The sequence below is a fragment of the Selaginella moellendorffii genome, unplaced genomic scaffold (genome assembly GCF_000143415.4).
Source record: "Selaginella moellendorffii unplaced genomic scaffold, v1.0 SELMOscaffold_119, whole genome shotgun sequence".
Lineage (NCBI taxonomy): Eukaryota > Viridiplantae > Streptophyta > Lycopodiopsida > Selaginellales > Selaginellaceae > Selaginella > Selaginella moellendorffii.
The window spans coordinates 272730-284142 of NW_003314380.1; the positions used below are offsets into that span (position 1 = coordinate 272730).

The 11413-nt window shown below is 46.8% G+C and overlaps 3 protein-coding genes and 1 non-coding gene across 5 annotated transcripts; 2 read left to right on the plus strand and 2 right to left on the minus strand.

The window, feature by feature from the left end:
• Window positions 1–1701: 1701 nt before the first annotated feature.
• TRNAG-GCC lies at window positions 1702–1772 on the minus strand. The gene has a single exon. It is a non-coding gene; the product is annotated as a tRNA-Gly (tRNA).
• A 508-nt stretch (window positions 1773–2280) lies between these two features.
• LOC9639507 (probable polyamine oxidase 2) lies at window positions 2281–4415 on the plus strand. Its single transcript, XM_002991346.2, has one exon. It carries the CDS (start codon window positions 2739–2741, stop codon window positions 4317–4319), a length of 1581 nt encoding a protein of 526 aa, XP_002991392.2. The 5' UTR covers window positions 2281–2738; the 3' UTR covers window positions 4320–4415.
• Window positions 4321–6336, minus strand: LOC9639508 (chaperone protein dnaJ A7A, chloroplastic). Of its 2 annotated transcripts, none has more exons than XM_024665160.1 (8): window positions 6146–6336; window positions 5973–6096; window positions 5858–5915; window positions 5740–5782; window positions 5635–5683; window positions 5498–5575; window positions 4602–5443; window positions 4321–4499 (listed from the first exon to the last, which is right to left on the minus strand). In XM_024665160.1, exons 1-8 carry the CDS (start codon window positions 6268–6270, stop codon window positions 4493–4495), a joined length of 1326 nt encoding a protein of 441 aa, XP_024520928.1. In that variant the 5' UTR covers window positions 6271–6336; the 3' UTR covers window positions 4321–4492. The 2 variants fall into 2 exon arrangements, with proteins under 2 accessions (XP_024520928.1, XP_024520929.1); XM_024665161.1 differs by having other exon boundaries at window positions 4321–4527.
• A 35-nt stretch (window positions 6337–6371) lies between these two features.
• LOC9639569 (legumin B) lies at window positions 6372–8626 on the plus strand. The gene is made up of 5 exons (XM_024665159.1): window positions 6372–6841; window positions 7104–7297; window positions 7355–7864; window positions 7920–8134; window positions 8193–8626. The coding sequence occupies exons 1-5, from the start codon at window positions 6526–6528 to the stop codon at window positions 8533–8535; spliced, it is 1578 nt and encodes a 525-aa protein (XP_024520927.1). The 5' UTR covers window positions 6372–6525; the 3' UTR covers window positions 8536–8626.
• Window positions 8627–11413: the final 2787 nt, after the last annotated feature.

Here is an 11413-nt window from a genome sequence, read left to right on the forward strand (position 1 = left end):
TCACAATTGAGATGATGCAATTTCGCAAATTAGGGTGGAAACACTCCAAACCATAGATCCATGACATTAGACCATATCATCATGTAGGTTCTTATAGGCTTACCACTTGTATGTATAATATATAGGTAGCATTCGAAAGTTCTCAATCGAGAAGCGCACAAGATGTCAGATGGAGTCTCTTTCATGGTCCAATTGAGGAAACGTATAACTCATTCAATCAACTCATTGACTTTTTTGTTTTACATATCCCAGGCTGGTTTAATTTCCAGCTGTCATGTCAACTCTTCCTCTAATCATGGATAGATAAATAGATAGATAAATAGATAGATAAATAAATGTTTTGAGTCACCACAGCACCTGGTTAGGCATGAGACTATACTAACACTTACTATATCTCTCTAAATGTTAAGTTCATTGTGTCAATTAAGGTGTTTTTCCATGGCTTTGAGAGCATCTGCAAATGTCACAAGATTGTAAGGTGGGTGAAAGTTGAGTATGGGGAAGTAAAGGTGTAGTTCTAGATATGTCAAACACTGGTAGATCACATGTTAGAGATCTTTTTCAAGCCAGCAAAGCAGGCAGTCTCAATGCTCTCATAGAGTTAATTGTGACTTGAGCCAAGTTGTCACAATATGGAGATGGTGTGCATCAGTTCTGTAGCATAGGAAAATTCTACATGCGTTGGGACTGATGAAATGATATAGTGGGAGTCCAGGTTGATGTGTAGCAAGTATTCTTGGAAAAGTGGTTTTGCATCAGCCTTTGCAAGCCATCCTTTGAGAGCAAACTCAACCCATGCATGAGGGGCTGGTTGAATGAGGAGCACTTCCAAGTGAATTCCCATGCTGTTTAGTCCACCATCCAGTTTGGAGTTTGTTGGTGGAGTTGGCAATCACAATAACCACACATCGATCCGTAGTCTCATGTCTGGTTGTGAGAATAAATTGCGTTGTTTCTTTCCAGGCTTAGATCTCCACTAGGACTAGTCCTATCTCCATGCAAAAGATTCCATAAGGTGTCTTTTCCCATGTCCAAAAGTCATGATATCTCTAGCTGTGCTCAACATATTGCTAAAATGCATGGTCCCCATACTTCACATCCATATGTTGTGACCCACATATTGAAGTGTTGTTTCCTCGCAACCCAGCTATAGAGAGAGCATTGTGTAGCAAGTGGAGAAGGACCACCTCCCCTTGTCATTACACAGCCAATGAAAAGCTATCTCCACCAGAAGTTGTTACAAGACATTCTATTGACAATCTTAATTAGGCTTTGCAATTTAGATGAGCCTTCTGCTAATCTTGTGTATGAACTTGGTATATATTAATACCATGCTTACAAAGTGAAATGATATAGTTTGCATCAGAAGTGCCTGTAATAACAACATTAAAAACCAATCTATGTTTGAGTTTTAAAAGTGTTAGAATATTAGTTGGGATTCAGTGATGAAACCTCCAAGGTTCCTCGAAGATCCTTTAGACAGTATAGTAGTATTACTCGTTTCTTTAGGATACAGGTCTAATGCCCGGGTCTTTCATAAACAACAAAGATATTTACTTATCTTTTGTTTTCTTATTCTCGCAATGCTGGCCAAAGAGAAGATCCCCACCTCATGCTCCTCGTAAAAAGTAGTTCAAAGATTCTCTTCCCAGGCCAAAAGCTTGGTCAAAAAGTTAAAAAGAGGACAAAACAAACTAAAAGTGCACTGCCCGGGAATCGAACCCGGGTCTGTACCGTGGCAGGGTACTATTCTACCACTAGACCAGCAGTGCCCCACACATGTCAAGTGAGTCTGAGCTTGAACACTAGTCTTGAGACGCCAAGAAAATAACAAGACCATAAGTGGAATGAAAAAATCAGAATCCAAACTCAGCAAGTAAAAGAATACAGGAAAAAGGAAAAAATGTTTGCGTAAGCGTAAGCGCGGGATTTGTTTTCTTGTTGTTGCTTGCCAGCTTTTGCCGAGATTCCTTCCTTGTAACAATGCATGATCGATTTTAAAGGAATACAGGATGGAAATATAAGTAGACACGTTGGGTCGCAAAACATATATATTATATAATTAAATCTTTTTGTGCCCAACTGAGAAGCGTCTCTAGGGCTTCTTGTGGAGCACGTGTGGGAGGGTGTGTAAAACGTTTTTCTGGAATTTTGGAAAAGGGAAAGAAATTCCGTAATTCCCAGCTCTTTAATTTTTTAGTTTAAAAATATGGCCGCAAAAGGTAACGCGGGGATGGGTTATAAAAAGCCCTGGAGAGAATGAGACCTCTGACCAAAGCAAAGGGTTGTAAATTTCTCCTCGTGTCTCTCTCTCTAGTTCACTTACAAGCTGTTTGTTTGGACGTACGAACAAACAAAAAGAAAGGATCGCCACAGTGGGTGGTGGTGGATCGATCGAGTTGAAGGGGCAATTCCAGTCCAGAGGAGCCAATTGATCGCGACAGACGATCCAAAAATCCCGCGTTTACTCGCTTCGAAAGGAGAGCGACGAAGATCATCGCGTTAAGGGCGCCCAAGAGAAAAGGAGAAGGAAAAAAATAAAAAGAGGAGAGGAGAGTGAAGAGCCCAAGAACAGGGGAGAATCACACGCGCGCGCGCGCGCTTTCTCTCTCTGTGATCTGGTCTTGAGCCTATTTCCGGGCCCTGCGAGAGGAATCTTCACAGATTTCTTGTCCTCCACTCCCCTGGCGCCGCCGATTTCTTCCTCCTCGCGATTCTCCTCATCTCCGCCAATTCGAATGGAAGAAAACTCCCCCAAATACTCCACTCCAGGCCCGGTCTCGTCCCCAGCTCCATCGGTGGTGATCATCGGCGCAGGCATTGCCGGCATTGCCGCGGCACGGGCGCTCCAAGACCGCGGCATCGAGGTAACGCTCCTGGAATCCAGCGCCAGGATTGGCGGGCGGATCCACACCGACAAAAGCTCTCTTACCACCCCCGGCGGTACAGCGGTGCCCGTCGACATGGGCGCGTCGTGGATCCACGGCGCCACCCCGGGCCACAATCCCATCGCCACCGCGGCGCTGGACGTCCTTCAGCTCGCCACGCACCAGACCGCCGGGGAGGGATCGTTGCTCTACGACCACGACGTGCAGCGCGGCTTCGCGCTCTACACCCGCGACGGCGTACGGATACCGCGCGACACGGTACGGCAGTTTGAGTCATGGTTTAGGGCAGCCGTGGAGGCCGAGCGGCGCGACGCGCGGTACGAATCCGACGCTAGCCTCGAGGACACGATCAACAGAATGGTGGCCGAGCACAAGCTCCAGGGCAGCGTCGACGAGGAGATTCTGGGCTTCTACGTGTGCAGGATAGAGGGCTGGTTTGCCGCCGATTCGTCACGAATCTCCCCGAAGAGCTGGATCGAGGAAGAGTTTCACGAGGGCGGGCATTTGCTGGTTTCCAAGGGCTACTCGCAGCTGGTCGAGTCCTTGGCCCGCGGCATCGACATCCGGCTAGGACACCGAGCTGTCCGGGTCACGCAGCAAATGCCCGGTCTGGGCATTTGCAGCAAACCCCACGTCCAGGTATCATGCAAGAATGGGATTGAGATTCGAGCCGACGCGGCGATCGTAGCGGTGCCACTGGGGATCCTCCAAAGCAATGTAATCGATTTCCAACCCGAGCTCCCCGAGTGGAAGCGCGACGCCATCTCAAGCCTCGAGGTCGGCCACCAGAACAAGATCGCGCTGCTTTTCGAGTCGCTGTTTTGGGACGAGGACGCCGAGTTCCTGGGCTGCGCCACCGGCGCGCCGCGCGGCTGCAGCTACTTCCTCAGCCTCTACCCGACGCTACGCCGCGCGGTTCTCGTCTACATGCCCGTTGGCGAGCTCTCCAGGCGCATCGAGCGGATGGGCGATGAGGAAGCGACCGCTTTTGCCATGGAGAAGGTGCGAGCGATGCTCCCCGGGGCCCCGGACCCGGTGTCGTCGCTCATCTCGAGGTGGTCGCTGGACGAGAACTTCCTGTGCTGCTACAGCAACGATCCGTCTCCAAACGGGTCGGATCTCTTCGAGAGGATGGCGATGCCGGCGTCGGAGCTGCTCTACTTTGCTGGCGAGGCGAGCAGCCCCGACTTCTCGGGGACGGTGCACGGCGCGTACGAGAGCGGCGTCGCGGCGGCCGAGCAAATAGTGGAGTCCCTGTCGAGGAGGCGGAGGAGCCAGCGGCCGGAGGAACAGCAGCCGCCACCATCACTGCCGCTGGCATCATTGAAAAGCGGCGGCTTGAGTCGGCCAGTTGTCTCTAGCTGCAACTTTGCTGCCCATCTCCTGTCCCTGGACGCTGCAAACGCTACATTGACACAGGTGATGCATTGACTTTGGAAAGAAAACGTTAAGAAGATAATTGAAAAGCAAGCACCTCTCTTGACAACTCCAAATCAGAAATGAATACCTGTCGAGCTTTTTCTACTTTCTCAAGGGTGGTCCCCTCCTCCTCTCTATCCTTTTGCTTTTAACGAAGAATCTTAGATAAAAACTGTTGTGCTAGTTCATACCCTGCAGATCATGATCACGCGTGTGTCAGCTGCAAAGGGCAACGAATCTACGTAAACACACTAAAGAGAGGTGTGGAATGGAAATGGAAAGATCGCGAGTTACCTGGTTCCCGCAAAATTTCCTTTTGTTACCGCTGCAAGCTCTTCGATCAGTCTCCTCTCGTCGCTGCTGAGACGTTTCGGGATCTCCACTTGGACGCGAACTAGCTGATCGCCCCTCAAGGTTGGCTTGCCGAGGATCGGGACGCCCTTCTTGGACATGACGAGGGTGGTGCCCGGTTGAGTCCCCGGAGGTATTCTCAGATCAACGGGGCCGTCCACGGTGGGAACTTTGATGGTCGTGCCGAGGATGGCGTCGATGTACGACACCTTTGCCGAGATAACAATATTGTTCCCTTCACGCTTCAGCTCCGCGTCCGATCGGACTTTGATAAACACGTACAGATCGCCTGGAGGACCGTTGTTCTTGCCTGCGTTTCCTTCCGACCGCACACGGAGCCTGCTGCCCGAGTCCACTCCTGCTGGAACTTTGAGATTTATCCGCTTCGATTTCCTGACTCTGCCGTCGCCAGAGCAGGTACTGCAAGGTGTGGACGTTTGGCCAGTTCCCCCGCAGGAAGGACAGGTCGAGACTTGTCTAAACATCCCCAGGGGTGTTTGAGCCGTGGAGACCACCTGTCCTTGGCCACCACACTGGCTACAGTTCACAGGTGTTGTCCCCGGCTTGGCCCCGCTGCCATTACACGTAGCACATGACTCGAGGCGAACTGTTTCGATTTCCTTGTCGGTGCCAAAGACCGCCTCTTTGAACTCCAATTGCAAATCGTATCTCTCGTCGTCACCCTGCATTGGCCGGTTCCGAGCTTGCCGACCTCCCATACCCCCCATGCCACCACCCATACCACCAAAAAACGCCTCAAAGAGATCAAATGGATTCGAAAAGCCCTGAGCAAAGCAAGCAAGGAGTAAGGAAAATAACAACAAAGTTCAAAGACTCACTGCTCCAGCTCCAGCTCCTTTCAAACCAGCTTCACCATATTTATCGTAGATGGATCGTTTATCGTCATCAGACAGAACCTATCCACCAAAAAGCATCTTAGACAAAGCCCATCACCAAAGCAGAAATGTGAGCTTACCTCGTACGCATTACTGATCTCTTTAAACTTTTTGTCTGCATCTGGTTCTCTGGTACACAAATCCAAGTGTTTAGAACTCCCACAGGAGCAATGTAGAACACTCACTTGTTTACATCCGGATGGAACTGCCGTGCGAGCTTCCTGTAAGCTGCTCCAAACAAATGCCTAAATCAAGCGTACTGTTCTTAACTCCTTAAGAGAAAATTGGATAGCCCCGACTTACCGGTTTTGATCTCCGCCTTGCTAGCAGTCTTTGGCACGCCAAGAATGTCGTAGTACTCCTGCGAAATCCCAGAAGCAATCAAAAGATGAAAGGAGATCGAAGTAGAAAATATTACATTTTCTGCTCGAGCTATGAGCCGCTTGCGACGACACTGCCGTGATTGCAGTGGCTTGCGCACACTGAAAGGCATCGTGGAAAGGATTCCATTGCAGGAGAAGCTCAATCCACAGGCATCCTTCCTGAGGGATTATCGCGAATAAGAAACAAGCAAACAGAGAGCTCTCTTACTTGTAAGAAGGAAACGAGCACGACGCCGCTCCAATCGAGCCGGCGAATCCTTGCTGCGCGGAGATGGCGCTGCTGCTCCTCTGCTGCGCCGGGAATCGCCCAGCCGTGGCTGCCGCGGCCGCCATTGCGAGCTTGCCCTCGTTCCTCTCCTTCCGCAAACCCTAGAAAATTCCAGAATAGAATGTTCCAGGCAGTGGAGATTTTTATTTTTCTCGTTTGACTCTTAGGGTTTTAGCTAGGGTTTATCTGATTAGCGCCCGCCACGTCGCGCAATGCATGGGCGATCTCGAGCATGCATTCGTCCCGGCTCCAAATAAATTCCCCTCCTCGATCGATTCTTTCTCATCCTGCCTCCCAGTGCTCTCCTTCTCGATCAAGCAATGGCGATTGGAATGAAGATTCTCCTCTTGCTCCTGGTGATCAATGCCGCGGCGTTTGCGCGCCGCGAGGATGAGCAGCAGCGGCACGAGCATCGTCGGCAGCGCGAGCGCCACCAGCGGATGTTCGAGGATTTGAAGCCCCAGGAGCCCCGCGTGGAGCTGGAATCCGATGGGGGCAAGCTCGAGGTGTGGGGCGGGCGTGGATCGGGCGTGTTTGAGGACGCCAATGTCGCTGCGTGTAGGACGACTCTCAAGCGCCGCGGCCTCTGGCTCCCTTCCTACATCGATGCTCCCTCAATGCAGCTCGTTACTCGAGGTAAACGTCAAGACTATCTTCTTGATGGTTCGATCTTCCTTTCATAAATTTTTCTTTCCTTGCCATCCTTAATTCCTGGAGTTCCAATCGTGGTGAAAGTAAATTTTCTTGTTTTTTTCTTTTGATCTCCCTCTTCTTGATCAGTTCCTCTTTTGATCTCTCTCTTCTTGATCAGTTCCTTGTTCTTCAACCAATTTTCGTTGTTCTTCCTTGTTCTTACAGACGGCAACTTTTCCTTAACCAAATGTGTTCTTCAATGCAGGATGTGGAAGAGTTGGAGTCATCAGCTCTCGTGGCGATCGTCGTAGTCAAGAAACCACCTTCAAAGTTGAGAAGGGTGATGTCGTTGCAGTCCCGCAGGGAGTGGTCGTCTGGTGGTACAACGATCAAGACCGAGATCTAGAGATCGTTGGACTTGCCGACGTTACCGAGAGCACTCGTCCCGCGAGCCTTCGAGTAAATTTCATCCATATTTCCTTTCCATTCATGATCTTTGCTTGCGTTTCTTTGCAGGCTTTTCACTTGGCTGGAGGAAAGCAAGAAGGTCAGCAGCGCAAGGAGGAAGAGCGAAGGAGGGGTCGCGAGGAGGAAGAGGACCAGCGAAGGAGAGGCCGCGAGGAGGAAGAGGAGCAGCGCCGCCAGCGTCGGGAGGACCAGCGTCGCGAGGATCAGCGTCGGGAGGATCAACGTGGTGAACGCAGCGAGCAATCTGGATATGGAGCGGTCATCCACGGATTCAGCACCGAGGTTCTCTCTCGCGCCTGGCAGATGGACAAGAGCACTGTCAAGGAGTTGCTTCAAAGCCAGAGCGAGATGGGAATCATCCGACTCGACAAGGACATCACTTTCCCAGACCAGGAAGAGCGAGATAACACCTTCTACCAGAACTTCATCTATCGATTCGGCAAAACGAATCCTGACATTCGCGTCCGGGATGGTGGTGAGCTCCGCGAGCTAAACAGCTACAAGCTTCCGGTTCTCAAGCAGCTCGGACTTGGAATGGAATGCGTGCAGCTCGAACAGGTACCAAAAGATTCTCATTTGTCTTCGCGATCTTCATGTATCTCTTGTGTTTCAGGACGCTATGGTTTCTCCGAACTGGTTCCGTGCTCATCAGATCCTCTACGTTATGGAAGGACGTGGAAAGATCGAGGCTGTGTCTAACGATGGAGAGAGGGCTCTCGACACCGATCTTGAGAAGGGATCCCTCGTTGTCATCCCGGCGTTCTTCCCGTCGACGAAGATTGCCGGAAGCGAAGGATTTCACTACGTCTCTTTCCTCACCACGGACAAGTGAGCATTTCTTTCGCTTTGTTTCTCCAGCTTCTAATGCTTCCATGAATGATCTCAGGCCGATGATCTCCTACATGTCTGGAAGGAACTCCGTCTACCAGGGCATTCCTCTGCGTGTTCTCTCTCGCATCTTAAACGTGGACGAGGAGCGCGCTAAGCAGGTCCAGCGCGCTCACGAGAGGGAATCCGTTATCTTTCCCTCCGAGTCTTCGGCTGCGCGCCGCCGCGACGGGCAGCGAGATCCTCGCCGTCGAGAAGACGAGAAGCGGCGCCACGAGGAAGAGGACGAGTCTCGCCGCCGCCATCGTGAGGAGAAACGTCGCGAGGAAGAAGAGGAGGATCGTCGCCGCAAGAGAGAGAGCGAGGACGAGTCCAAGCGTCGTGGTGCGTGGGCTCTGTAGATAAAATGGTGGCCGCTTGTGTGTAGATAAGCCTCTGTGCAGTTGTTGCGAAGAATAAATATATAAACAGAGCGTGTTTGTGTGATTTTCACTTGGTTGTCAGTTTGGTCTGGAAATTGTTGTCTGTTTGTCTAAAAATTGCTGTTGGCAAGCTGGGATTCATAATAGTAACTAAGGTTTTGTATGATTTAGATAGACACATTCCTGACGTAGATGCTTTTGTAAAGAATATACCTAGAATAGCAAAGTATATTTTAAAATATTCTTTAATTGCGTGAAATTATATTGTCCTCTTTTCCATGTGGGGATCAAGCTCCAGATCTCACCAGCGACCAGCACCGTCCAAGTTAGTGGATCTTTCACGGGAATGGAGTCGAATACCTGCTGGGAGCCGCTGGATCTTCAGCGCCTTCCATACGCGTCCACTAGGCAAGCTTCATTCGCGCTCAATCAGGCTGTGCTGGTAAGCCTCCGCATGGATCAACCAAACACTTGCTCCCGGAAGCTTTGAGCGCTGCCACCATAGTTGAAGATACTGGCTTTTGATCCGCGAGAAGAGATCCAGAGTCACTCTTACTTCACTGTTGTGTCAGCCAGCATGATCGAGGTCCACAACCAAGTCGTCCTAGCTCTTGAGCGCCATACTATCGAAAGCTCTTCCCTTCTCCTTGACTGGCTTGGATGCAAGTATCATAAAGGTGATCCTTAGAAAGCAAAGCATTGTTTCATGCATGACTTACACGAGCGATTGTTTGTAGCCCGATATCGCTGCTCCAGGCGTTGATATTCTAGCAGCCTGGCCAACCAACATATCAATTCCAACTTATGGAGCTTACGATGAGTACGCACTTCTCTCAGAGACATCGATGTCCACTCCACATCAAATCAATCCATCCCGAATGGAGGCCCGCAGCACTAAAATCTGCACTCATGACAACAGGTAGCTCATCAAACAATTGCCAAAGATATGCTCATCACCAATTCAATGTAGCAAGCACTAGGAATAACAATAATGCCACAATATCAAGACCAGAAACTATCCCATCCAATCCATTCGGCTTTGGCTCCAGCCCTAAAAGCAGTTGATCCAGGACTTATGTTTAATGGTTGAGAAGAGGATTGGCATATTAAATATTTGTAAGCTCATGAGTTTAGACTTCCCAAACCTAATATTATTCAACTAAATATTTCAAAACCCTTAATCAACTTGATAAAAGGGTGCACTTTTATTTATAGGCCCTTTTATAAAATATAAGAATGGAATATGGAAATGTGCATATTAATTAGCCTAAAGCCCCTAGCTTATAATCCTGCTATATTAATATTAATATACATCGTTGTAATTATACTTTTGGACCTCACATATGGATATAGATTTAAATCTAAATTATCAAAATAAATATAACCATTATTTATTTTATATATTTTATCAGTATATGTTTAACTTTGCCAACTATACCATGAATCTTTTGTTATAAATTCTTCTTTCCCTCTAACTTAAAACTTAATAAAGTTAATTAAAATATATTTAAGATCTTAGTAAGTTTTTAATTATATTAAAATTATCATTTAATGTTTTTCTCTAAATAATAGAATTTCCATATATATATATTACATCTCTGTAGAGCATTTATCATATCTGGTTTCCAATTAACTAAAAACATTATTATAAAAAAATCAAATATATACATACTTGGTTTAAGTTGAATAAATTTCCTGGCAAGAATCTAATTTTAAATAATTATTTTAAATTATAAGTAGTCAAATTTCTTTTTCTAAGTTTCCAATGAAATAAAATCAAAATAAATAAATTAAATCTCTCTTAAATTTTAGAAAACCTTATATTCTAGGCATAACATTGAATTTTACACATAAATGAATAAATTCTATATTAGTTAAGACTTTATTCTTATAGATTCACTTCATCAACTTTAAGTTCCATTTTTGCCTTTAATACATTCCTCCTCACTAGAAAACCTCTTAGTGTTCTTGTGGCCATAGTGACTCCTTCTGCTGTTTGACTTCTTTATAATTAAAACTAGGCAAATGAGAAGAGTAGGAAGCCCTCCAAAGGAGAGGCCTTTGAAAATAATTAAGAGAAACCATTGGGGTGGGGGGTTTATGTTAGAGTTGCTATCTTTGAACAAAAATTTGGACAAAAAGAAGTTGGTCATACATATCTGATTTACAAAAGAAGATTCAGAGTCAGGTTAAGCTAGATCATGATGTCTATAAGTGGTTCAACCCTGGTTTCTTAAATTTTAGACATTATTAACCAAGGTAGAAAACCTTAAGAAAACAATGCACCAAGATTTGTTTGGAACCACCCACGGCTTTATAGCATGGTTTAGGCACTTATAAATATTTTATAAAATCATATTTTTTTGTCTTTTATATCTTATCAAAGTTTTACAATGAAATCAGTTCGATGGGAACTGGACAGCATATTGGCACTGGCCCATGCCCTAGAATTGGCTTCTATTGGCTATGGTACTTGTCATGGCAAAGTGCATTCCATGGCCTTAGTTGCATACTAGTGTTGGCCCTAGCCATGGCCATTGGTGCTGGCTGTAATGGCATAGGAGAAGAGAGATTTGAATCAGTGGTAGAAACTATTATATATTTCATTCAAATTTTGATTGTTGGTAATGACTCCAAAATGGAAAAAATATATAATAAAAAAAAGAAGAATTATTTTTTAGTTGATAAAGTAAAACGGTTTTGTAAGGTCAAACCCCAATTAATATACCTATTCCTATATCCCAAGAACTCATAATGGCTTTCAAAAAGGTCATAAGTTTACCTCTTAAAAAGATTTTTATATCTAATTTATTTTAAAAATAAAAGGGGGTATAATTATGTCACATTTCGTTTAACA

Excerpts from the sequence above, each read along its gene's own strand:
- LOC9639507 (XM_002991346.2), top strand. The coding sequence starts at position 2,739 with ATGGAAGAAAACTCCCCCAAATACTCCACTCCAGGCCCGGTCTCGTCC.
- LOC9639508 (XM_024665160.1), bottom strand. The coding sequence starts at position 6,270 with ATGGCGGCCGCGGCAGCCACGGCTGGGCGATTCCCGGCGCAGCAGAGG. Across the intron at positions 5,916-5,972 it reads TCATAGCTCGAGCAGAAAAT|GAGTACTACGACATTCTTGG; the intron begins GTAATATTTTCT and ends GGGATTTCGCAG. Across the intron at positions 5,783-5,857 it reads CAAGGCGGAGATCAAAACCG|CTTACAGGAAGCTCGCACGG; the intron begins GTAAGTCGGGGC and ends TGTTTGGAGCAG.
- LOC9639569 (XM_024665159.1), top strand. The coding sequence starts at position 6,526 with ATGGCGATTGGAATGAAGATTCTCCTCTTGCTCCTGGTGATCAATGCC. Across the intron at positions 6,842-7,103 it reads AATGCAGCTCGTTACTCGAG|GATGTGGAAGAGTTGGAGTC; the intron begins GTAAACGTCAAG and ends TCTTCAATGCAG. Across the intron at positions 8,135-8,192 it reads TCTTTCCTCACCACGGACAA|GCCGATGATCTCCTACATGT; the intron begins GTGAGCATTTCT and ends GAATGATCTCAG.